This window comes from Corvus cornix, chromosome 2 (assembly GCF_000738735.6).
Source record: "Corvus cornix cornix isolate S_Up_H32 chromosome 2, ASM73873v5, whole genome shotgun sequence".
In the NCBI taxonomy this organism is placed as follows: domain Eukaryota; kingdom Metazoa; phylum Chordata; class Aves; order Passeriformes; family Corvidae; genus Corvus; species Corvus cornix.
Window position 1 is genome coordinate 106,022,345 of NC_046333.1, and position 24,637 is coordinate 106,046,981.

Here is a 24,637-nt window from a genome sequence, read left to right on the forward strand (position 1 = left end):
TCTGGCAGTAGGAAGGCCGTATGTTTGTCTTGTTGACCACCAACATTCAGCCACCTGCTGCTGAACACTTCCACCTGACCGTCCCTTTATATGTGTGTCAGTACTGCCAACAGACCTCTGCTTGTGTTTGTTCTTCGCCTAAAGCCACTCCTGCTCCTAGTGACTGTTTGAGTGATTTTTCAATGTTACTTTGTTTTGATTCAATTTACGTTTCTTTGGGGAACTTAGAAGGCATCAAGCTCTTGACCTTCTCAGTGCTTACAATATCCAGTACAGAGAAAATAGCATTCCAAAAACGATCTGTAAGGTGACTTCTTTTCCCTTCCTAAATTGCTGTGTAAGAACTTATTCTGCTGAAAGGCTCCTTTTCTTAATGGCTGCATTTTCTTGATGGCTACATTCCCTGCTGCTTAAAAAGTCTGCACTTATGTATGTGTTTTTACAGCATCTGGAGTAAATATTCTCAGTTGTCAATGGAATTTCTTGGTTCTTTTTATACACACGTATGTATATATATGTAGTGTATGTTATATAAAAATAATAAAATGTATTTGTATGTTGTGTATGATCATGTTTTGCAGCCAGTCCCTGGAGCCTGGGGGTTTCAGCAAGAATGTGTCTTTGAAAAGCGTCCTCCAACACATTGAAGCCACCCCCAAAATTGTTCATTACGCAATACTGGGTGTTCAGAAATGGAACAGCAAGCTGAATACCAGGAAAGCAAAGGCTCCGTTCTCCAGGTGCCACGTGCGTGACTTTATACTGCTCAACATAGACCTGACCCAGAATGTGCAATATGATCTGAACAGGTAGGCAGTACATATATATCTGTGGAAAAATAGCATCTTGACTTGATAAGAACCTTGTCACAATGTTTCTGAATGCTGTTGAGAAAAACAGAAAGATCCTGCCTAAGGTAATGAGTGCACAATCACAAAAATAAAATACAGTGTGATATACGTTTCATCTGAATGAGTAAGGCATCAAAATAAACCTGCCATAAGCCAAGAAAACCTGGGGTAGACAGACAAAGGGCAAGGGAGGGCTTTAGAGGACTGAAAAAATGAGGAAAGAAGAAACTTTGGGCAAAAAAAATAATTGGGAGACCAAAAGTAGAAGAAAGGAGGCAAAATGGCATCAGTCACAGGAAGACTGTGGAGCTTCCAGAATGCCTAGGAGAAGGGATTCCTTGTATTTCCTTCAGAGACAGTTACTGTCCCTGTTGCCACTTGAGTTTGCAAGAACAGAGGAAAAAATTACTTTCCACAATTTCCTTCCTTTTTTCCCCCCCTCCTCACCTAACTTCATCCTAAAGCATTTGCAATAAAGCACCCACATTTATTGTGGGTTTTTATTGCTAGTTCTCATCACAGATTGAAGAAATACCCAATTCTTCCTCTTCCCAGCCAAGTGAGTTCCAAATAAACCCTGTGTCTGCTGGCCACAGATGGCTCTCAGGCTTCTCACCTTGGACTCCTGCTGCTGTTTTCAGGGATCCCGTGTGTTTCAGTGAGGAATTGTAGCCACCGCCACCAGTGCAAGCTGGTGTGACTTTCAGAGCTCTTGATTTCACATTCTGTGTCAGGTTGAATCATGAGGTGGGAGTCAGCCCATAGAAATGAGCAACTACATTGTGAATAGTGCAGGACTAAGGTTACTTCTCAGCAGCTTTTTCTCCCATAGCTAGATATTTGTTAAAGCCACATTTTTCCCCTGACTCCAGTTTATGAAGAAATATGTCAAATGGAACTGGCTTGTTCAGAAGTGGAGGTTGGTCATTGGAGAGTTTCTGTCAGGTCCAAAAGACATACTTAAAAAACCAAACAAAAATCCATAAAATAATAAAAAACAAGTAAAAGGTGGGGAGGAAATGACTGATGCCAGTACGTGATGAGGATGAGAGGGCAAGCCAGATTTGGTGTGGGGAAGAAGCATATAGGCACACTGAAAAGTGAAGACTAGTTTGGTTTTAGGATGACCAGCAGCTGCTTTCCTAGATCAGGAGCACATCAAAGGAATGAGTCTTCAGAACTCTGCAGAGAATTTGTACTGGCACCATATGAGATGATTTCCAAAAATCTCTGCTGAGCCCATACCGGTGCATTTCAGCAGTGGGTGTGTGAATGCTTGTGCACAGCAGGCACACAGCTGGTGCCGTGATCTTGTGTTTAATGTCCAGGTATTTCTGTGAAGATGTGGATTTTAATCTGCGGACCAACAGCAGTGGCCTCCTCATCTGCCGCTTCAACAACTTCAGTGTCATGAAGAAACATATTCAGGTTGGAGGACAAAAGGACTTTGTTGTTAAGCCAAAAATCATGGTACGTCTGGAAGTATGCTCTGTTGTAGTTAAGGGGTAAAATCAGGACCCATTTTCCCTAGAAATAGTGAATTCTCTAGTCTTTTAGATTTCTTTTGTGTTCATTTGACATCTTACATTCATGGCTTAATCCATTAATAAGATGGTAGAGCTGCCACATCAAAAATAGAAAAAGAGAAACATTTTGCTGTTTATAAATTACTAACAAAAATCCTCGTAATCTGTTAGAAGATGGACCGGGATTGGGAAGAGTTTGGTCCATCTCTGATGGAGGAATAATTTGCAGACTCTGATCAAAACCAGGCAAGTTGTACCAGATTCAGTTTTAAAAATGTTAGCACAGCCACAAGTTTCTGGTGTTTGCTGGTCTGTGATGACTTTCAATCCTTGCACTTCCTGACAAGAAGAGGCCTGAGGAAAGGCTCTGAAAACTGCAGCATTCTGAAATCCACCCAGGAAATCCAAGTATTTATAAAAATATAACAAATATTTTATACAGAGTATGTTATACCTATGCCAGCTTTAAATGGAGGTGTATTTCAAAGGATTGTCTTTAATCTAGGAACCTTACAGTTTGTGTTCCTGGTGGTTTTGAACACATCCCACACCATCCCTTTTTTAAAAAACCACCTCCCATACTTCAGGATTTAACTGACTAAACCCTGGGTTTGGAGATCATTTTCTGATTTTCCTTTTCTTGTGGTTGCAGTGGAATCTGTAGTGATGGACTGGCCTATGAGAAAACTCCATAGAAAACACTGTTTATGGATGACTCCACACAAGGAGTATGTAATTTCATGTAATGCCCAGGAGTAAGGCAGGATGAAGGCCACTGTGACAGTTTGAACTCCCTGTTTTATGTCCCCTCTTTAGGCAAGCAGATACCCACTGAAGTACTTAGCAAGCAGAGAACAAGCAATTCATTTATTTCTGTGCTGTGGTGCTATGTGACAATTGAATGGGAGTTTTGATCCTTTTGATCCTCTTCTCTCTCTTCCTGCTCTGTCATGGCAATCCCTTCCCCAGTTAGAGGAACTCCTGCAGAGCAAATACACAGAGCAGGTTGGTTAAAAGGGGTTCCTCTTGCTTTCACTGCAGGTTTCGGACAGCGTGGCACCAATAATGCCTCTTCAGTACGTCTGTGCCCCTGACAGCGAGCACACGTTGTTGGCAGCCCCATCTCAGTTCCTCCTGGAGAAATTCCTTCAACACGCGACCTACAAACTCTTCCCCAAGGCCATTCATAACTTCAAGAACCCGGTACTGGCCATTGACTGCTACCTGAACGTCGGGCTCGAGGTACAAAAGATTTGCAGGGATGATGGGGATAAGGAAATGCAAAACTTGACTTCAGTATCTTTCTTGTGTTGGAAACCCCTTCAGCATCAAGGGTAACGTTTGAAGACTTTGGTCTCAAACGGATTCTGCTGCTGGAAGCAAAGGACCAATTCACTGGAGGAGCTGGTGGTGAAGCCTCCAGCTGGTTGGTGTGGGTAGAGGCCAGAGGTCTGTGATGGATTAATGTGACTGCTGGACTGTGCCAGGTCCTGCATTTGGGTCACAACAACTCCAGGCAGTGCTACAGGCTGGGGGCAGAGCGGCTGGGAAGCTGCACAAAGGAAGAGGACCTGGGGGTGCTGGTCGACAGCAGCTGAGCATGATCCAGCTGTGCCCAGGTGGCCAAGAAGGCAAATGGCATCCTGGCTTGGATAAGAAATAGTGAGGCCAGCAGGATGAGGGAGGGGATCATTCCCTTCTACTTGGCACTGGTGAAGCCACGCCTCAAATCTGGTATTCAGGTTTGGGTCCCTCAGTTCAGGAAGGACATTGCGGTGCTGGAGCATGTCCAGAGAAGGGCAGTGGAGCTGGTGAAGGGTCTGGAGCACAAATCTGATGAGGAGCGGCTGAGGGGGCTGGGGTTGTTTAGCCTGGAGAAAAGGAGGCTCAGGGGAGGCCTTATCACTCTCTACAACCCCCTGAAAGGAGGGTGCAGCCAGCTGGGGGTCGGCCTCTTCTCCCAGGTAACAAATGATGGGACAATGGGAAGTTTAGATTAGATAGTGGGAAATATTTCTCCATGGAAAGGTTTGTCAAGCACTGGAACAGGCTATCCAGGAAAGTGGTGGAGGTATTTAAAAGATGTGTAGATGAGACACTTCGCAACATGGTTTAATGGTGAACTTGACAGTGCTGGGTTAATGGTTAGACTCAATGATCTTGGATCTCATGGATCCATGATAACAGTGGAATCTCAATGAGTGTAACCTAAACAATTCTATGATTTGCAAAGGAACTGGGCCTGTCTGTCTGAAATAATATTTCATACAAAGCAAGAACCCGAAAGCAATGCCATTCTTGAAAGAACTTGGTGTTCATCTTTTGACACTTCTCTTTTTATGAACCCAGGTTTCAGGAAAATTAGCTTTTTGCAAATATGTTTTAGATGTCTGTAGGTGGGGAGATCAGAATTTTTGAGCCCAATGGTCAGTTTGAACTGGGTCTGGAGCAGGGTCAATGTCTAAGAAAGGTGTTGTTCAGACAAATTTTATGGAGGTCAGAGGTAAGATAGAGGAGACACCCTTTGATATATAACAGCCATTACAACACTCAGACACGAGAGTGCTTGGAACCACGAGCGTCAGCAGTTCCCGTACTCATGGAATTGCTTACTTTGTTTGACAAATGTGTCCTCCTCAGAATAACCTATATAAACTATACAGTCATTATAAGCAGGTAATTCGTAGAGAAAGAGAAAATCAGACTGAATTACAGAGAGCTCTGAAATAACGTGATGCAGACTTGGTGACCAGATCTGAATCTAGAGGTTTCTTCCATGTGTTACTTCCTTGGGGAAGATTGCTCAGTACTGCAGTCTTGTTGGATCACATTTTTACAAGCACCAGCTGACTCGCCTGTTATCACTAAGTTATATTCCATTCCATGTAAGTCATCCTTAGACATTGCTAAGACAGAAGTGCCTCCTGTCTTTCCCCCTTGTGTTTCAGGTGGCCATATGCTACATTAGCTCTCGCCCACACTCAGTCAATGTCAACTGTGAAGGGGTTTTCTTCAGTGGACTTCTGCTCTATCTCTGCGACTCCTTTGTCGGTGCAGACCTCCTCAAGCGGTTCAGGTTTCTCAAAGGTAATCTCACTGCTCTGCTGGGCATCCTGGGTGCTTCCTGCCAACTAATAATAGCATGGAGGAAAAGGGAAAGGCAGAGGAATAACCCACTTCACTAAATAGCTCCATCATTTTCACAGTTTGTTTTGGCACTGTTTTCAAAAGAAATAGATGGAGTGGTTTTTGAGGGGTGTATCAAACTTCTGTTCCTGTTGATAGATAATTGAACCTTAGGTAAGCGTTGATAAATTACATTCATTATTTTAAAGTGATATCAACAAGGACTGTGGAAATCAGGCAGTGAATTGTGCAGTCAGCCACTTGAGAGTTTTGAGCATAGGTGTTACTGATGAGGACAGGAAATTCTGGCAATCAGTCTATAATGGCAATAAATTTTCAGTTCTGTAAATGAGGACAGCCCTTAGCTAGAGGATGATTGGGTCTACCCCCACCAGAACTTGATAAATCTCATCAAAATCTTTTTGTCTTAATGCTGACAATTAGCAAATTGCCAGACGTATTCAGTAATGCTGAAGTGTGTTGCCAAGTTCCAGTGCAGTTGTGGTGGCACAGTTGAGCCGTTTCCCTCTCGTGCTGACTGAGAATGGTGCATGTGAAGGGGAACCATGGGGGTGACCCTTAGCCAGTCCCAAGAACCACATTTTGAAGTTTGCTCCTGTGCCCTCTTGGGCCCTGCAGGGCAGGGACAGAGGAGGGGGGCACAAAGTCACGCTGGGGTTGGTGCTGCCCACCACCAGGTCCCCAGAGCTGATGCAGCCTGAGAGGGCACTTTTGTAACTCTTGGGCAAGGAGTGGCTTCTTCCCAAAAACAGGCAGTGGATGTCTGGTAGGAAGGGCCTTTCCCTGCTTCAGTCAAGCAGAGGAGGGATCTGAACTAAAACTTTCTGTGTGTTGGGTGCATGGGCTGGGGAACAGAAAAGAGAAAGTCCTGAAGGTGTCCAGTTCTCCTGCTCATTAAATGACCATCTGTAACACCCGGTGCAACAAAGTTTTAAAGTTTGTTAAGCCACAGAAGAAATTAGGGACTCTTGGAGTGCTTTAACAAAGGCGGTGCTCATACTTAAGAAGTCAGTGGATTTTCTTAAGTCAGTTGTGGGACTGGTTTGGCTTAGTAGAATTTCATCACTGACCTTCTGCAAACCCAGACATCCCATGAAACAAACAAACAAAAAAGTAGGCTTTATTATTTGGGCATAATTATCAGTAGTAATTTAAAGATCCAATTAATGTTCTCTCTGCTGCAGTTGATGATATTAACACTGCCTGTCAGGCAGTGACATCCTGTGATCCAGAGCAGACCCCATGCCACGCTTGCTTCTCCATGTCTGTGCCTTCCTGCAAATGGACACATTAATTTCTGTCCTGGGGCTCACAGGACTGATCTGAGCCTGGACTGGACAGTTGGTGGTAGACCCTTCTAATACTACTTTTTCCTCTCTAGCAGCAGAGATTTCTTTGAAATACCTTAGGAAAATCAGTGAAGGAAATTGTTGTTATTGTACCCCAAGAACCTAACGTGCTTTTCAATTGAAGGTGCCACCCTGTGTGTCATATGTCAAGACAGAAGCTCGCTACGGCAGACAATAGTCCGGCTGGAGTTGGAGGATGAGTGGCAGTTCCGACTTCGGGATGAGTTTCAAACTGCAAACAGTAGTGATGATGAACCACTCTATTTCCTCACAGGACGCCACATATAAGCTTCGCTGAGACACAGCTAACAAAAAAACAAAATAACTTTTTTCTTAAAAAAAAAGTACAATCACTGTGGAGCAAAGTGCAACCAATATTTATCTAGACTGCTCTAAAGGATTCCCCACAATTCTGAAGTAGCTTTATTCCTTGGGATAAAATTACCACATCGGTTATGATTTACAGGGTCCTGGATTCATTATTTTCATATCAGTCACAACCACCACCATTAACCACACAGCCAACCAAGGATATTGTTTGGTCAAAGAAGAATCCTTTTTATATTCAGCTGAGTTAGGGGAAGAAGCTGCTCTCCTCTTGCAGCTGCAAGCTTGAATGTGTTACATGAAATGCACCCCAGCATGTGGAATTTATCGAAGATAGGGGGAGGAGAGCCCACCGCGTCTCTTCAGCTCTGTGCTGTGGTACAGGAATACTCAGGGGTTTGAAACTACAATATAAAGTAGATATTTGTATTACAAGGAATAGTCTTGTTCTCTGTGCAGTGTTAGTTTAAAGTTTGTAATTGTGTACGTATTGAAACTGTCTTTGGCAAAATTTCCACAGGTGTTCAAAGTTTACTACTTAAACCTGAACAAATGGGCAAACGCATGGCAGGCACTGTGCACCCTTAGCAATGGTATTTTGCCCCAGTAGGCACCCCCTCCTCAGCTCCATGGGCCAAAGCAAAAGGCTTCTCGGAGCTGCTCTCTTCAGTTAGAGGCCAGAGTAACTTCCCAGCAAATCACCTTCAGTTTCTCACTCTCCTCAGCTTTGGAAACTTGTGGTCCATCCTCCTGGCCGTCCAGTGCCTTTGTGGTGGACTGTCTGCACCTCACTCTCCATTTCCTTTACACTCGACTCCAGCTGGCTACAGAGCTGAGATCAGGTCTGAGTTGTACCCTTACACGAAGCAACAAACCAAGAAATGTGCAGGAGAGTAACAGTGCCTGAGCTGGATCTGAGAGAAACAAAGTATTCTACAGAAGCTCCAGGGGGGAGTAGTGGAGAAACCCCAGGGAGCTGGGACTGCTCAGGAGGGACTCTCCAGAAGCAAAGATCGTGACCACATCACCTGACCCCGTCATCTGTGTAACTCCTGGCTCTGCAACAGTCGCACACTGTTCTGTTTCCAGCCGCAATAATGATCCTTGTGAAGGTGTTCTGGAATGAACTCGGTGCAGTAGCATTTGGCTGTCGCGGTTAAATGTAGCAGTGCTCTGTTCCCCTCACAGCAGGTGTTACCTCGCTGCAGTTTACACACACACACCCCCCAACAATCATCTTTCTGCACATTGTGACCCCCTTTATCAATAAGAAAAATGGAGAGTTCTTAAACGCTATTCAGGAATATTAATTTACTCCCCAAAAAGCATTGAAATCAACACATCTTTATACCTGACCTGCAGTCATTGCAGAAGGACCTGCCAAAGCTGCATTTTTTTTTAACGCATAGTGTTAATTAAGCAACTTTTTTTTATCTTGTGAAGAGATGTTTACAGATGAATAACCATAATATATTTGACAGAGACCAAAGGAAAAGGGTTTGCATATGTCTGTGTTGATGTAGCACTATTTCTGATGCTGTAAATTTAACGAATTTCACATGAACAACCCATTTCTGTAAATTTATTTTTTATTTTCCTTCAGATACAACCTGCCTTACCTATTTGAACACTGGGAAGAAGTAGGGATATGAAAGATGATTCTTGAAGCATTTGCTACACGCTTGAATGTATTCCAGTAGCTCTGGTTTTGCCAGAGGGCTTAAGGCCAGCCCTGAGTCTTAGCATGGCATAGAGAAGTATCAGGTATTACATGTTCAAAAATGGTTTCCTGTTTGTTGTGTATTTGATGTTTGCACTAAGTTCTTGAAATTCCAGGTGCTGAGACTACTAGGAGGAGTTAGCCCGCTGGTGGAGCAGAGCAAAATTGTCCTGAAGGCTGAGAGTGCATTTAGAAAATCAGTGTATTTGCCTGCCTTTACCAGCTCATAGTAAACCCATTTCCTTAGTGCTCTCCCAGATGGAAGCAGGGAGTTTTGGTAACGCTCTGGCCAGAGTGCACTACACCAGCCCTAACAGCGCAGGCCTGTCCCGTGGAACACTTTAGGAACACTTTAACCGGCTGCCTGTGAATTCCTGGCAAGGAGATCCTTGTTTGACAGCTCCATGACTGCTATTCCATTTTGGTTTTAAGCCTTGCCATTTAGGCCATTCTTATGAATGTATGAAAATTGGCCAGCGTTATATTTTACCTGTAGATGTTCTTGTCTATTCACAGGTTAAAACTGAATGTAAACTAAGATATAAAGAATCATATGCAGATGCTTTTTGCTTAACTTATGTAATTGCTTTTTGTGACTTTTGGAAGAGGGTTAAAAACATTGCTTTCCTAGTGTAAAGTTTTCTTAACCAAAAACTTGGTGAATTTAGCTTCACTAGTCAGTCTACCTCATGTTATTGTTTATGAACTGAAACTGTCTGAAGTTGTGGCTATGGTATGTTTATAATGTGCTTTCATTAAATTTGAATATATTAAGTTACCATTTCAGACTGCCTCTCTCTTAACTGGTCCTCCTCTTGCTTTCTGAACCCACCACAGAAGATCACTTCCAGAGTTCCTGTGCACCTGCACCACTTTCCTGACAAAGCCCTTTACAGTCTGCTCACCATCCCCTGGAAAATCACACATGGCAGCCTGGAAACAAACAGCGTCTGGAGCCCAGAATTCACGGCTGTTCTGCTACTCCAGCTTTAAGTACTCTGGAGCATTGTGGTGTGAGTTCTTTGCTTTAGCTCTAGACCAAGGCTAAGGACATCACACCATAAACCAGTGCATCCTGACTTCACATAGGTTCCCAAATCAAAACAAACTCTAATTGAACTAAATCTTTCCCATCTTCCATTAGGCTTTTAAACTTTTACTTGAGACTGAAGGGTATCCCCTCTCACCTTACCCTGAACCTTCTATGAGGATGGTCTTGAGCCAGAGCTCCTGGGGCACTGATCCTCAGGGTGTTAGGTTTCTCCCACCAAGGAAAGTATGAAATAGACTAAAGATTCATTCACACTTAGTATTATACAGAGTAACTTTAAAAAAGCTATCAAGTATTTTATTTTTAATCTATCTACATTATGTACAGATCAAGAAAGGCCACAGCAGTTTTTCAACATACAAACCCTTTAAAAGAGGAGAGATTTATGAAGGAGTGACAAGTATCAAAGTGAAGTCCACTAACAAAGGTATATACTCAGTACAATACTTGAAGAATGATGAGTACACCAGGCCTTGGGCTTTTTGTTCCACCTTTTACTCCACAACTAATCTGAGGGAGAAAGGGACAGGGCACACAAGGTTCCAGGGAGCAGGCGCCCTGACACGGAGCAGGGTACAGGGGCACACCAGAAGGCACCGAACAGCCTCTGAGGGTTGTTGCCCACAATGTCTGCACTGTAACACCTCCTGCCTCGATGCCACTGGGCAGAGCCTGGAACTCTTGTCAGACAAGTGCTGGCAGTGGGAGCTGGGCCAGGAGCCCAGCATTCCAGTACTGGGAAGCACTGGTATATCACCTCAGTAAGAACTTCAGCATGTACTCGTCAGCCAGACTAGAGTCTTTGCATTAGTTTACAGTCCACTATGAACAATTTTCTGCTGCATGTAAACATGACTAACTAGATAAAATACAATCAAACTTTTGTAAAAGTTAATAAAATATCTTTCTTTTAAAAAAACCAAGTTAGCCTATTACTGCATTGTTTACAATTTTAATAAAATAGTACAACCGTTTGGTTGTTACCAGTCCTGAGTTCACTGTAATAAAAATGGCCCTGGCTTCTGCTGAAGGTCTGCACCCACTCCATACAGTTTGGCAGAAGTGTCCAATAAAAATGGAATTCCTGCAGAGCAGTTAAGTCTGGTGCTGTCCATTGAGGAAGTTGTATACCAGGAACTGGCCAGTGCCACAGTACTGTGTTGCAAAGAGTTTTCCATCAGGAGTGGGGTCAGAGAAAGCAATTTCTTCCTTGCTTAAGTATGAGCCATATATGAAGTTGCTCCTGTTTAAAAGAGGGGAAAAGGAAGAAGAAAGAAGAAAAAAAGATAATTACCCTCAGGGAATAATGAAAAACATTTATGCTATTAGGCCACAAACCATTAATTAAGTGGCACAGACATTCAAAATGAAGTTCTGTTAGGAGGAGATGGCTCTAAATAGCGTGAATCCAAAGAGCAAGGAGGGTCACTTGCTCTGGGAGGGGCTTTATAAGGGCAGTCTGGTGTTTTACAAGGAATGTTGGTACAGAACAATTGCATCAAGACCTCAAATTCATGGTTTAAAATAAAACGTTTGAATTTATTCCAAATATGTTTTAATAGAAAAAAGACCACGAGGGCTGTGACTACAATCAATAGGAATGAAAACAAGCTACAGAACAAGTTGGGGTGCTTATGAAGGGGCCTCAAAGGACCAACCTCAAGGAAATAATTCCCAAATACACACTCAGTAATAAACTATACAAAAAGAAAGAATCAATTTGCTTAATTTGTTCATGAAGACTACTTCCTGTGTGCTTTAGCCTTATTTGAAGGAAGAGTGGGAATCAAGGAACACCATTCTACGTCTCTGCCTCGCTATGTGAGCAAATTTAGAAAACTGAATTCAGGCTTTAAGACCTTGACTGGGGGAAGAAGGAGGTAATGTTTATCCTTAAAAACAGAAGAAACTCCCTTTGAACTTCAATCTTTTAGTTTCTGTAAAATAATCATAAATGTACTTGAAGAGCAAGCATGAGCTTCACTCATTTGGACATCTCCATTAAATACTAAGGAAAAGATAACAGGAACAAAATCCTTTTTCATTACTACCAGCTTTATTCTCTTCTCTTTCACGTGTTCAGGAAGATGACTTTGCAAGGTTCTTAAGACTATCTGACTGGGTTTCTGTGGCTCCAAGGTACTGTGAAAGCCTGAGTGAAACAGGGCAGACATTCTCAAAATGGACCTCAGCCTGTTACAATGCCTTTAACATTGTGAACTCAGGATTTAGCTGGTTACCAAACTCATCCCATCCCAAGTACCTTTTGCTATGTTTAGGTTGAAGTTTCACTGGCAGCTGGGCAGATCTGACTGCTTACTGCCATCCCAAAGCAAGTCTCACTCCTTTCCTTTGCCTCCTGCAACTTCCTGGGCTCCCTCATCTACATCAGCTCTAGAGGACATCAGACCTTTCTACAAACCAATGGAGCACCAGAGTAACACAAAACTTTTTAGTGAACACAGCATGAGCTACTGGAAGGCCAAACAAGCACCAGAGCACAACAAAAGAGGAGGTGCAGTGCACAGTTAAAAGGAAAACTGAGGCCTTACTAGCTGCAACAAACCATCAAAATTCATTCTAAAGACCTTTTAGGGCTGCAGCTGAAGAAGGAACTTCAACATTGTTTTGGGGGAGAAATCTCTCCTTTAGAAATAAGTTTCTAGGAAGCTACAGAATACAATATTAATCTAATCTGCCAAAACCATAAGCAAACCATCAAGTTAATATGCTTCTCTGAATACACCTTTACTGTCAATAGGTCAGCCAAAACATGATCTGATCATGCTTTGCTCCACCAGCCAGGCAAGATGCATTGTGCAGGGCAGAACAGCTTTGCTAAGCTCTCCAAATACCCACGAGGGTGAGGACTGGCAGAAGCAGCAGTGCCTGTTATGGAAACTCCAACAAGATGGGGTGAGTACAAACCTGACAGCCCAGCAGGCCTAAGATTTGAGCAGTTCTTGCCATTACTCAGAACTGTCATTTAAACTTCTTGGAACGAAACCTAAGGCTTGGAGATTCAATATTTTTAACATTTGTCTAGACAACAACACAGATGTTTGAATCCTTTTTATGGATGTAGCATGAACTTAGCATTCAGCTGGAATACACTCACTGCTAGCTACTAAAGCTTCATGGAAATTGAAAATATCCATAAGGTTCAGTGAACCTGACTATATATAAAAAACCCAAACCAACAGCTGGAAGCCACCAGACTATATCCAATAGTTTGGTGCACTGGGTCTCTGTTCCCTCCCTCTTTCTACCTCTAAGGAAGGGACAATCAGACAATGGTTTGGTCCCAAGTCCATGAGTAATCTCACATTTTGACCAAAGACAGTCCTGTGTCCTTTACTCATAATTACTGTGGAGGAATGTCCCCCTGGCAGTCTGTCAGAGTGACTCACTAAAATTGCATTCTGAGATTTCTGTGGAAGACAAACTATTGTATAGTGCTGACGTTAGTTACTGAACTCCACCTAACACCAGAACTGTCAACTGTGCTCAAATCCATATCCCCAGTATCACCAGCAGCCTGGAAATACAAGCCTGAGACACACAAAGCAATCAGCATCTTGGACTGAATTCCATCTAAACCATGTGTAGCTGAGGAACATTTCTGTCTTACCTAAGACACTCTATCATCCGAGAAGCGATCTTCTTCCGGCGCATCATGCTGAACACCCAGATCCGACTGATCCCACAGATAGCAGGTTCTGGAGAAGTTGAACAGCACCATGCTTTCTGTCTCTCAAATATGACCTTCTCATTTTCTGAACTGACTTCTGGAACCTTCTCCTCTATAACTCTGTAGCCCTGCAGATGATGTAAAAAACATGCGTTCCTTTATAAAAGCATCACTAATGACTGAAGAAAATAATTAAAGTTTAATTTATTTCAGTTAAACACACTTGGCTACTAAAATGCCTTACCAAAAAGACTTTATACTTTTGTCTCGTTTAAGTTCTCGTAACAGTTTCAAAAATGAAGCACATGATAAAAGAATAAACAAACAAAAACCCCTCTAGAGTTTATCTCACTTAAAGTAACAGCAACAAATAATCCAATCCTTATTACCATCTGTATTAAAGTGTTTGCATAGATTTCTCTGACTTTGGCTAGGATTGTTTTGCTTGTTGTCTGATACTCCCAAGGGACAGTAGAAAACACGACAGTTTGGAATGGAACAGACAGGTAATGTGACGTCAGTGATTAGTACTGCAACAGGAAGCATGACTTCTTGTCCCACAATCCAGTGCAGTTCTGTCCTCTGATTCTATTTCCTGTGGAGCTGTTTCACCCTGTGGTGATTCAACTCAATCATACAGAGCATCCACTCTTTCAACCATGTTGGCTCTCTGCTGGGTAGGAAGATGAACCTGCTTGTTGACAAGCAAGAGCACAGCCAGAGCTGCATAACAGCAGAGAAAGAAAAAATCCAGCCCTCAGCTCTGGCAAGTTTTTAGATGATCAGATCTGTCTGAGCCAAGTATGACACCATCCATGTGTCTCACCTCAGCATCAACCACACAAAACTGAGTAACTACATTTCAGAATGGTCCAACCACCCAGTCTCTTCCTCTGTGGAAAAGGCCTACAAAGAATACTAATTTGCCGTGAAAAAAGGTTATTAAGTACTAACACAGATTATCTTTTTCCAATTCAATCACTTACCCACTGGATATGTTCTGCAATTAAGCAGCCAATAACTTTTTTGTCATTAGAAATAAAAAGAAGAGTTTTAGTTCTAGAGTAGCACATGAGAGGAGCTTGTTGAAATCCCAAGTCATTGTCTACCATTTCTCTGATTTCTTCAACCTGTCAAAATAAGTTTAAATGCTTTATAAGAAATACGTGTAAATGCAGATTTTTATAAATTTACATTAAAATCACAGATTTGCAAAAATGTATTAGGGTATCTAGAACACTGAAAGCTACACCTGAAGTTAAAGATTAACCTAAGCAACCTGCAACACATCATCCACATAAATGTTCCTTAAATAATGCTCATCTGGAAATAGGAAAAGTAAAGACCCCTTAGTCAGCTTCCATTAAGTCCAAACTTCATTAGTCAAAGGCTAATAGAGAGAATGCAGGTAATCAAAGTGTGAGCTCTGACATTTTAGAAGTAAATTAGACCTACAAGGAAAGTTAAAACAGTTGAAGATTTTTTGTTATTTTTAAAGTCTTGAAAGAACTAATCCATTAAGGGTTTTGAGCAGATGACAGCAGGCACAGTGCCAAGGCAGGTAAAAGTGTATGCATTTGTTCTAAAGGAGAGTAATTGTTGTCTCTTTCCTTCAGCTTTCTATTCTTCCACTGGGTTTGCAAAGAGTAACTGAAACTAAAAATAAAAATTTAAGTATTAGCAAGTCTAGAAGAAACAGATAAACTCCAGCATGAACATAAATGTAAGCTTATGCATGAGCTGGTACTTTACTGAAGGATTCCTGAACCTGCACCTGGACATTGGAACAGCCTCAATCAGGCCTCATCGCCTGTAAGACAAATAAGGTGCCTTCACCTATGTGGTTCATTAAATGGCATAAGCTTCTTGAATGCATGTTGTAGTCACAACAGTAATGCAAAAATAGAATTACTGATGCTATGAGTATCACAGAATCACAGAATGGGTCAGGTTGGAAGGTACCACATCTTGTCCAACCTCCCTGCACAAGCAGGGCCATCCCCGAGCACTTGGCACAGGACTGCATCCAGACAGTGCTTGAGTATCTCCAGTGAGGGAGACTCCACACCCCCTCTGGACAATCTGTTCCAATGTGCAGGCACCCTCACAGTAAAGAAAACGGTGTTAAAAAATGCTTTAAAAATAATTTTTTAACAGGTATGTTATGAGTTACTATTTTCTCACTTAACCTTCAGGTACTAATCATTTAATGACACATCCAATTATCTGATTTGAAACACTAAGTAAAATTATTCTTGAAATCAGTCATCCATGGTTATGACAGCTGTAGATTCTATCAACTTCAGCTACACAGAACTACAGAACTTTATCCTGAATGACTTAATTTGCTACAGTCTTTCTTCTTTTTCTTCAGCCATTACATTAAAAAATGAATGTGCAACAAATGTACTAAAATTAAGGTAATCCCACCAGAAAAATAAAACTAAACAAATAAACTTATCGGCATTACATGTGAAAATTTGTAGTTTCTTTTCAATTCAGTAACTTTGACTAAAGAAACCTGCTACAGCCACACCACCAGCAAGAGCTGTCGGGCTTCAATTCAGCCTCCAGAGGTCCTTTCCAACCTCAACCATTCTGTGACCCTGCGACAGTGGTACTGTAAAGAATCCCTATTAGTGACAGCAAATCCCCAGCTAAACAGAGTCAGTGCCAGGCTACAATGAAATGACACTTTAAGATGTATGAACACAGATCAGCCAGCAGGACACTGAAGTACCCAACTGCTCTAAGTCCCCATTAGTGTGGTGGGCCCAGTTTTAGAGCTTCAAGAAAGACATGAGTCATGGCACAAATGGAGACAATCTAGAAGAGAGCATGACAATGAATGGAGCTCTAAAAGACATTATTTAGGACTATAAACTAAAAAACAGCACATCCGGTCAATCTCCTTAAGGTAAAAAAAAATCATTTTGTTCAGGCACAAAAAATCTGCTGCAAGGAGGAAAAGAAGGACATTTTCTATAGCTATGGCAGTACAATTAGTACTAATGAGTTTAAATTGCAATATGGAGAGTCTGTTAGACATTTAGGGAAAATTTCCTAACGTTATGGATAACAAAGCACTGTAATACAGTCTGAAGAGATCAGACAAATCCCCAGTGGTAGAATTTTTTGAAAGTTGTCAGATGCATCGTAACCTGTTTTGGACATGGCAATGGACTAGATGACTTTGAGGCCACTTCCCACCTAATTCTGTTTTTATCAGAAAGTCACCTAGAGAATGGTGCCATATTTGTGCTGAGTAATAGTTAGTAAATTTCAGTTAATTTAAATATAATGGGAAGTTTTTATCACATAAAATATTTGTCAGACATTTTGCAAGTATATTTATAAAAAACACCAAACTTTAAAAAAGTCTGTTGGCTGATGCTCTTCCCACCCCTGCCCAGGCCCAGCCTCTCTATGAAGAGAGCAGCAGTGCTTAAGCATGAGGTATCTGACCTGTCTGTCAAAAAGGGAACAGAACCACTGCAGTTTTGAGTCCAATTTCAACTGTTCACACGTAAATTACACCAACTTTACTACGAACATTCTCATTATTTACATGAAAACATCAAACAAGGCAAGACATACAAGTCCGGTCCTTCTCACCATACCTTTTTAAGTGCATACTTTGGGTCATCAGGAAGAACCATTATTATCTTTCCATCGGGATATTCAGCCAAGATTCTCTCCTTTTTCCAACCCTAAATAAAACAAACACTTATCTAAACCATATACAAGATGTACTTTACAAGCAGAAGTGGCAAATTATTGTTCTAGACACTGAATTTATGCAGATTTCACACAATTTAGCAGTTGCTTTGCTAGAGAAGGAAACTTCAGCTAGCATTTTAAGATAAGCACAACGGATAAAATATGATGTTACTTATGCAATAATTTATACAGTAACCTAACTATACCTAAAAACAATGTGAAAGTGTCTTACAATTTCCCAACTAGATTTTTTTCCCCCAGAACTGCACTGCAACTCAATTTAAGAACAGAAGGAGCAAATTCAGCTCACATAACTGATTTTCAAACCTACGTAAATACTTTATTTTTCCAAGTCCAGTGAATGAGAAAGCCCTAAGTTTTATTAGAAGAATTCTTTTTAACATAGTTACCTCCACAAATACACACTCAGTTTTAAAAGTCTGGCATGCGAAAGACCTCCAGGAGGTTCTAAGTGAACTGATTGGCATGCAGTTGCCCAAAATGTAAGGAATAGTTTATTCTGTTACTGATCATAACTGTTAAAGCCACAAGAAGGATACTAGAAAAAAATTTATAACTACCTTCTAAGAATCTAATAGGGAAGGAGACTACGTTGTGTGTATCTGAAGTATAAACATACTCAAAAAAATAGAGGTAATTAACTCTTCTTCAGATCCACACTCGTGGTGAATAATGAGCAGTACCTGCATGGAAAAAAACAAAACAAAAAAGCCACTTAAATCTAGCAAGATGGGACTGGTAGATATTAGAACTCAAGTTGCTTTGATGGGACCTAAAAATACTGAATGCAGAAGTAACTTCAGCCACTAAAAAGGCTGATCTAAAAGTCTTACTTCAAAGCAACTTTAAATAAAAAAGTCTTTGAAGAAACAATACTGATGGAGTGATTCTCATTGAAATCTGTACCTTCCCATAAAATAACGTTTGACTAAAGACCAAGCAATGGAATTTGGCACTGGATGAATGCCATATATACTACCACAAAAAATGTTAAACTTCAGTGTTGTTATACCTGATCTGCTCCTCATTTTATTCTTATTGATTTTATTCTCTTACCCCAAGGAGGACATGAAGAGAATAATTTTAGAAATTTATCTACTCGCTGCTAGCCCTGAAACTATTTAAGTGTTAGTTTAGCACCCAGCATGGCAGTGGTTGCAACACAGACACCATTTTAATCCTGTCTGCTTTTCTTCTCAGTAGTAATGCACAAAAGAAGAACCTGCTAGAATTTATATGTATTATGGTCTGAACACAAAGGGCAGTAAACAGCAGTGTCATAATATTCAGGGGAGCAGAAAAGTGCCATCTGTGGGATTGTGACATGCTTTTTGAGACTGTCTGGAAAGACATCAAAAAGTCAAGCAAGGATTACTACTCTCCAGCCTCAAACCTTACCCCTCAAATATTTTGTCTTCTTCTGCCTTTTGGCTACCTGTTTGCTCTGCAAGAGCTTTTTATAGCCTATTTTAAACCATCACTCAGGATATAAATGCAATATGTTTGATAATCTTGCCATTACAGCATCCAGACTACTGAAGCCTAGGTCAGAAAATTCAACACTAATTTTTAGGTTAAGATACCCTGTTAGTGTTATAGCCAGGTATTTCCACAAAATGAAATCCAATATTGAACGGAATACTTCTCAACATCACAGTATTTATGCTTTTAAGCAACAGTATATTAGCACAAGTCTAAAAATAATTATGTAAAAATGCAATAATTGATTCTCATATGCATAAGACTGATTCTGTTCATCTTCTGAAGTAATTTGTATAATATGGAGACTGATGATATTCACAGGCGGGGTAGTTTCTCAATTCAAGTATTTTGGAATTTATTCAGAAATGCATCTTTTAGATGCAACGTTCCAAAAAGTTTCTGCTAACCCTATGCTCATCCAGACTTGTAGTGAAGCCATTTTAAAGCCATATTGAGCCTTTAAAGTCATATGCAGCTCTAATAATTTTAAAAAGAAAAATTTCATGTATTTATTTGCACCTTTAGCATCCTTATTGTTGAGTTTTGCTTCCTTCATACCAGGCAAATGGAAGCAATGCACAAGATTGGTCACAGCTCTGTCATATTGTAACATTAAAGGGAAGTGCTACAGCTGCAGCTGGGACTAATCCTATAAGATATTTACAGTACACAAAATACGCTTTAGTGACAGTATTTTGCATGTGGTCTGAAAATAATTTCCCTAAACACACCTATTAACACATTTTAACCAACCACCCACTACTTTAACACTACTAAAATACTAGAGTCTGCAAGGTATTTCCATCACTGACAACTGAAGTGGGCCTCTTTCAGCAGACAGATGACAAGAACACCTCAGCACAAGAAACAAAAGTCCTATGTCTGCAATATATAGCATTCTACTGCAATGTCAGACAAACTGCTTTTCCTTTCCTTTTAATTGACATTAGTGTAGGACATTAAGACTTACTTACTCTTAAATCAGATGCCCAAGCATTGACATATGTGGCCTGTGATGACCAAAGAAGTTAAAAGGAAAGCTACTCTTCCCACAGGGATACATGTTCCCCAAGGCCTGGAGTAAAAGCACATGATTTCAGCACTCCACCCTGATACTGCAAGTCCGTGCCCAACAACAGATTACCTCCAGCCAGCAGCAGCAAGGCACGCAGAGACCCTTCACCACAGCTGGGCAGACTGGTGCTGTAACGGGTGTGGTAAGAGCTGTTACAACACCCTCCTCCCCTCCATGTTGGGACTATTTATCCTACAAGTATTTGTAATTGCTTCAGAAAATAAGGCAACTCTGCAAGGCACAGTTAGCTCCTTTTTAATCTACCTCTAACTTCCTCCCAATTCAAACAAGAATAAAGGTTGCTTCTGCTTGTTTTTTAAGGTGCAATTGCAGTAGGATTACAAAAGAAAGACACCATTACAAAAACGGCAATACAGACAAGCAACTGCTACCACCTCATGAAATAGTACAGACAGTAGCTACCACTACAGAGTGCAGTGCATTGCTTTCACTGCATATGATGTATGTATATAAAGAATGAGGTAGTAAAGATGGCTCCAACATTAACAGCACAGTAACTAACTGTTCAGTGCTGTTTTTCATTATCTTCTGCTTAATAGTTTAAAATAATCTCTGATGTAGATTTGTCTTTAAAAGCGTAAGTCAGCAGAAGTGACAGCCTGCTTCCCATGAATTTCCTAATTTTTTAGAAATTCCTACATATGAGTAGGAAACAGGATAGCAATGCTGGCGCCTTTCTGTGTACGTCAGTTCTGGCTTTTCTGTACTCAGTATTTCTCAAGTGATTACAAATACATGAAAAAAAAACCAGTGCTGTTTCTTTCTTAAAAAGTTCTTTTTCATCAAAAATACTGAGGTATTGAGGAAAACATGGTTAATACTGTATAATTCTTGGTCTTCACTAAAAAAAAATTCATTAATTTTTTCTCTAGTAATGAAGTCTAGTGTGAAATCCTGTAAACTATTGTCCTTGACAATCTGCAGCAGAGAAATGGGTCTACTGCATTCTTCTTCCTGACAAGTACAGATATTCTGCCTCTCTTTCCTATGAATGGAATATAGAGAATGCCTTTTTGACTGCAGAATGCTTAAAGATCCTTGGATGTAACTACCAAATATCATCCTCTATTAAAACTTCTCACAGAAGACAGCTAATGGTTAAGAACTTCATTTGTAACATTATTTTTATATCATACAGATGCATTACTTTTGGAATTAATGCTAATCAAGACAAGCATGAAATCCTTCCAAGATGACATGAAGTTCAGCACCATCTTCAATCCCAATATCCTATTAATTTTAGATGTCAAGAAGTCAAATATTGCTTTTTTTTTTAAAATGTGAAAATTCTAAGAAGTTCAGAGATGAACTTGGGTGCTATTACAGCAGAACAGCTGTAAACTTATCAGATCACACAGCCCTAATAACAGTTTCCTCCATTTTCTTAAGATCAAGATGTTCTTAATCAAGAAGATGAGCCTGAAATACAAACACATTAACTGCAATCACACAGGCATTCACTAACTTAAGTTTCTGGCTTTGCAACTTCAAAGCACCATTAAAAATGCCTTCCTCTTACACAAAGATTTTGCAGAAATACTAAGTTGATCTTGCGTCGTATCATAGAGAGGATGCAGAATTGATACTGTGTGGTATCACAGCTAGAGGATTTTATAAAACTGGATCATTTATCCATCCCACAGAGTTGCCCATTCTGCTGGAGCTACCACCTGATGTGTACATCACCACTCAGTGCACATACGTGCTAGAATGGCATCATCTGTCTGGAGACTTTCAGGTGTCTGAAACCAGAAGAACAGTGAGACAAATTGCTACATTTGTCTGCAGTTGGAGGCATCTCTCATTCCTGCTCCAGTGCTATACCTTGTCCATTTTACCTTCTTGCTAATTTAATCTGCACACTTCTATTAATAGCAAATGTCACCCTTAAGAAAACCTGTATCAATCCTTGCCAATCTTCTGTTCCTAAAATCTAGAAAATGTCATTACATTTGCCAAACTTCCTCTCTGCACAAAAGGACTATAATTTCCTTATCATCTCTATCAGATATCCATGACAAAGCAAGTATCCAATACCATCTCCTTGTTAGCCTGTCCTTCTTTTGGGGGCATCATGATATTTCTAGAGACCTAAACAGAATATTTTACTACAAGAAGTAAGATAGGCCTTTAAAAAAACCCACCAATCAAAATTTTATTTTGTTGAGGATAAAAAATAATTTATTATTTACATGCAAACTACCTTCTGGCTACTCAAAACTTTTTAAAAAACCCACAGAGCAGCTGCGTGCAGGTGGGCAAGACACTAACAATAATGTCCATTTTCACAGCTCACAGCAAGAAGCTCTAGTATGATAATGTATACAGACCTACTTTTTTTGAGTCCGTGAAATGAATCATTCATAGAACGACTGAGCCCATAACAAGAGATGTTTAAAAGGGAGAAAAAACTAAAAAAAGTTTTTCTCAAGTCAGACTGGGACCTCATCATACGAAATGAAGAATGTGAATGACAAATGCTTATAAGGTATCTTAGAATGGCCTCTAAATCACAAGTAATGCCAAACATACCAACTACATATAAACAAGTGTTAGGAGAGCTAATCAAGTAACACATCAAGGTCACCGAGACCACATCTTCCTGGACCAGAAAGCCTAACCAAGGAGTTACTGGGACACACCCTAGTACACTTTTTTTAATCCCCTGATGCTACTGTCCAGCTAACATTGTCAGGGCAAGGAAGGAAGGCAGTTAAAATTTCAACACAGTACCGACATACAAATATCCAGAAACCTATGAGCCATCCTCTCAACAATCCCCACAAAAAACCTCCTAGCAAAACCAGGATAATTAGCAATCATTCTGGTATTTCTGGATGACTAAGAATTAACAAGTAGTCACTTGGTGTACTAATTCACTGACAAGAAGGCTTATCTTAAATTGAAATTATTTTCTAAGAGGAGGTGAGAATGTTTCTGTCACAATACTATCAACCAAGAACCACTGACTCCAGATCAAATGACTAGTGGTATAAACTTATCTATTTAGCATGGCAAAAGTTGTTCACCCATGCAGAAAACAGTGTTAAGATTGTTTGAGGGAAAAATATTGTTATGAGGGGGAAAAAAAATCAGAGGGGAATTTGAAGACCCGTTAAGAGTTCTTCTTTTGCCTCTTACTCTGCAGTTTCCATTCCAGAATAACCATCTAAATCATGGTGATGCCTTGAGAGGCCACCTAAAAACAGAGACTGGACAAAAATAAGAAATAAAGGTGGGTATTTATTTGAAAGGCCTTCAAAGGTACACCCTGGGAGCCAGAAGCTACTGCCAAGATGGACCCCAAGATGGATGAGAGCTCACGAGTTCTTCACACTTTTGTAAGTTTGGTTCATTTGTATATCAGGGTTAATTCTCCAATTAAAGCTTCAGTTAATGATGTAGTTTCCCCAAGCTCACCCCCCTCGTAAGATGTTGGTTTACATATTTTGGGCCTAGGATGGTCTGAGTGTCCTTGGAGGGCAGGCCTGGAGAGGCTTTGTTATGCCTACCTAGCGTGAGAGAGCAGAAATTAACAGGCTACAAGAAACTTCAGAGTTACACACTAGGCAGTGCAGGATTTGAAAAATATGAAAGTTAAAACCTAAGGCATTAATGGCTCCATGGTTCTACAGTTGTCTACAATGTCATAACACACAACTAAAGCCTCAGAAGATTACAGAGAGAAAACTGTTTACTCACTGAACTGACAATACAAATAATTTGCTTGAGTACATATTGTTGGAAGTTTTAAGAAGATGGCTAGCAAGTGAGAAAATAACAGGGAAAGTTTTTCTCCAATTAAAAGCATGCCTAACTCTGTATGAAGTTATTTATGACTGGTTTAAGGCAGTGTGCTCATTCACTTTTATGTTAATTATGTTACCCTAGACATACACACAAGTGTGAAATTCCAGCTCTTTCAACTTCCAAAACTTTCAGAACTTCAGTACAGCTTCTTACCTACATGAACATAGCAGCTTTAAGTAGCTATTGAACTCATGTGCCAGCTTCTGTCCAAAAGAACTAAACACCATCTTCTGTAAGTTATGTTTACATCTTTGGTAACATTCAAGATCTGAAAGTACTTGGGTGGGGAGAGGGAGGAAAAACAGGATAAAATGGGGAAATGTATTTTATGCTGCCATTATAATGCACTGAGTTCCATCACACTTTCTGCCCAGTCCCACCCTACGATGCAGCCAATGTGTATCAGAAGAGATCTTTCCAGACATCTGGATTATTTGGTGAAAACTAACCAAGGACAGAATAAATACCAGAACTATTCACCAGGGAGTTTCAAGCACTTTAGTTATGAAGTTACATCTTTATATTTGCAAACAGTGTGATAAAGCTGTGCTTGAGATTTAAGAGCAGCCCAACAGCCATTTGGTACCTACATGAAATAAATAGGTGGCCTCAGTTCAGTTATCCTGGAGGTCTTATCTACTCGAGTGTAGAGTACTGAAGGTAACATGTATGATAAAGAAAATAAACTTTGTGGATTCTATTCTGGATTTCAGACATGTCAACAGGCATTTCCTATGTCTTGTAATATCAGCTAGTGTGAAGTAGCTGATTTTACAATGTACTTGAAATTATACAGCATTTTTCAAATCTGAGATTTATTATGAGAGATATAATCAGAGACAGCAT

General features: G+C 40.5%; 2 protein-coding genes across 10 annotated transcripts in view; one reads left to right on the top strand and one right to left on the bottom strand.

Annotated features, from left to right (window-relative positions):
• The window catches only part of GREB1L (GREB1 like retinoic acid receptor coactivator), a 133,331-nt gene extending 123,625 nt beyond the window's left edge, over positions 1-9,706 (top strand). For all 8 annotated transcript variants that reach the window (XM_039569932.1, XM_039569950.1, XM_039569955.1 and 5 more), the window contains 5 exons: positions 582-809; positions 2,180-2,321; positions 3,419-3,619; positions 5,326-5,464; positions 6,998-9,706. In XM_039569932.1, coding sequence (XP_039425866.1) covers positions 582-809; positions 2,180-2,321; positions 3,419-3,619; positions 5,326-5,464; positions 6,998-7,161 — 874 coding nt within the window. In that variant the 3' untranslated portion in view covers positions 7,162-9,706. The remainder of the gene's footprint in view (positions 1-581; positions 810-2,179; positions 2,322-3,418; positions 3,620-5,325; positions 5,465-6,997) is intronic.
• Positions 9,707-10,235: 529 nt separating this feature from the next.
• ESCO1 (establishment of sister chromatid cohesion N-acetyltransferase 1) overlaps positions 10,236-24,637 on the bottom strand; it is a 33,681-nt gene continuing 19,279 nt past the window's right edge. Inside the window, exons 9-12 of one of the 2 annotated variants that reach the window (XM_039569981.1) lie at positions 17,283-17,372; positions 14,649-14,792; positions 13,603-13,790; positions 10,236-11,214 (exon numbers count right to left, since the gene is read on the bottom strand). In XM_039569981.1, coding sequence (XP_039425915.1) covers positions 11,067-11,214; positions 13,603-13,790; positions 14,649-14,792; positions 17,283-17,372 — 570 coding nt within the window. In that variant the 3' untranslated portion in view covers positions 10,236-11,066. Of the gene's footprint in view, positions 11,215-13,602; positions 13,791-14,648; positions 14,793-17,282; positions 17,373-17,963; positions 18,087-24,637 lie in introns of those variants that run through there. The other variant, XM_039569985.1, reaches the window with a different exon arrangement.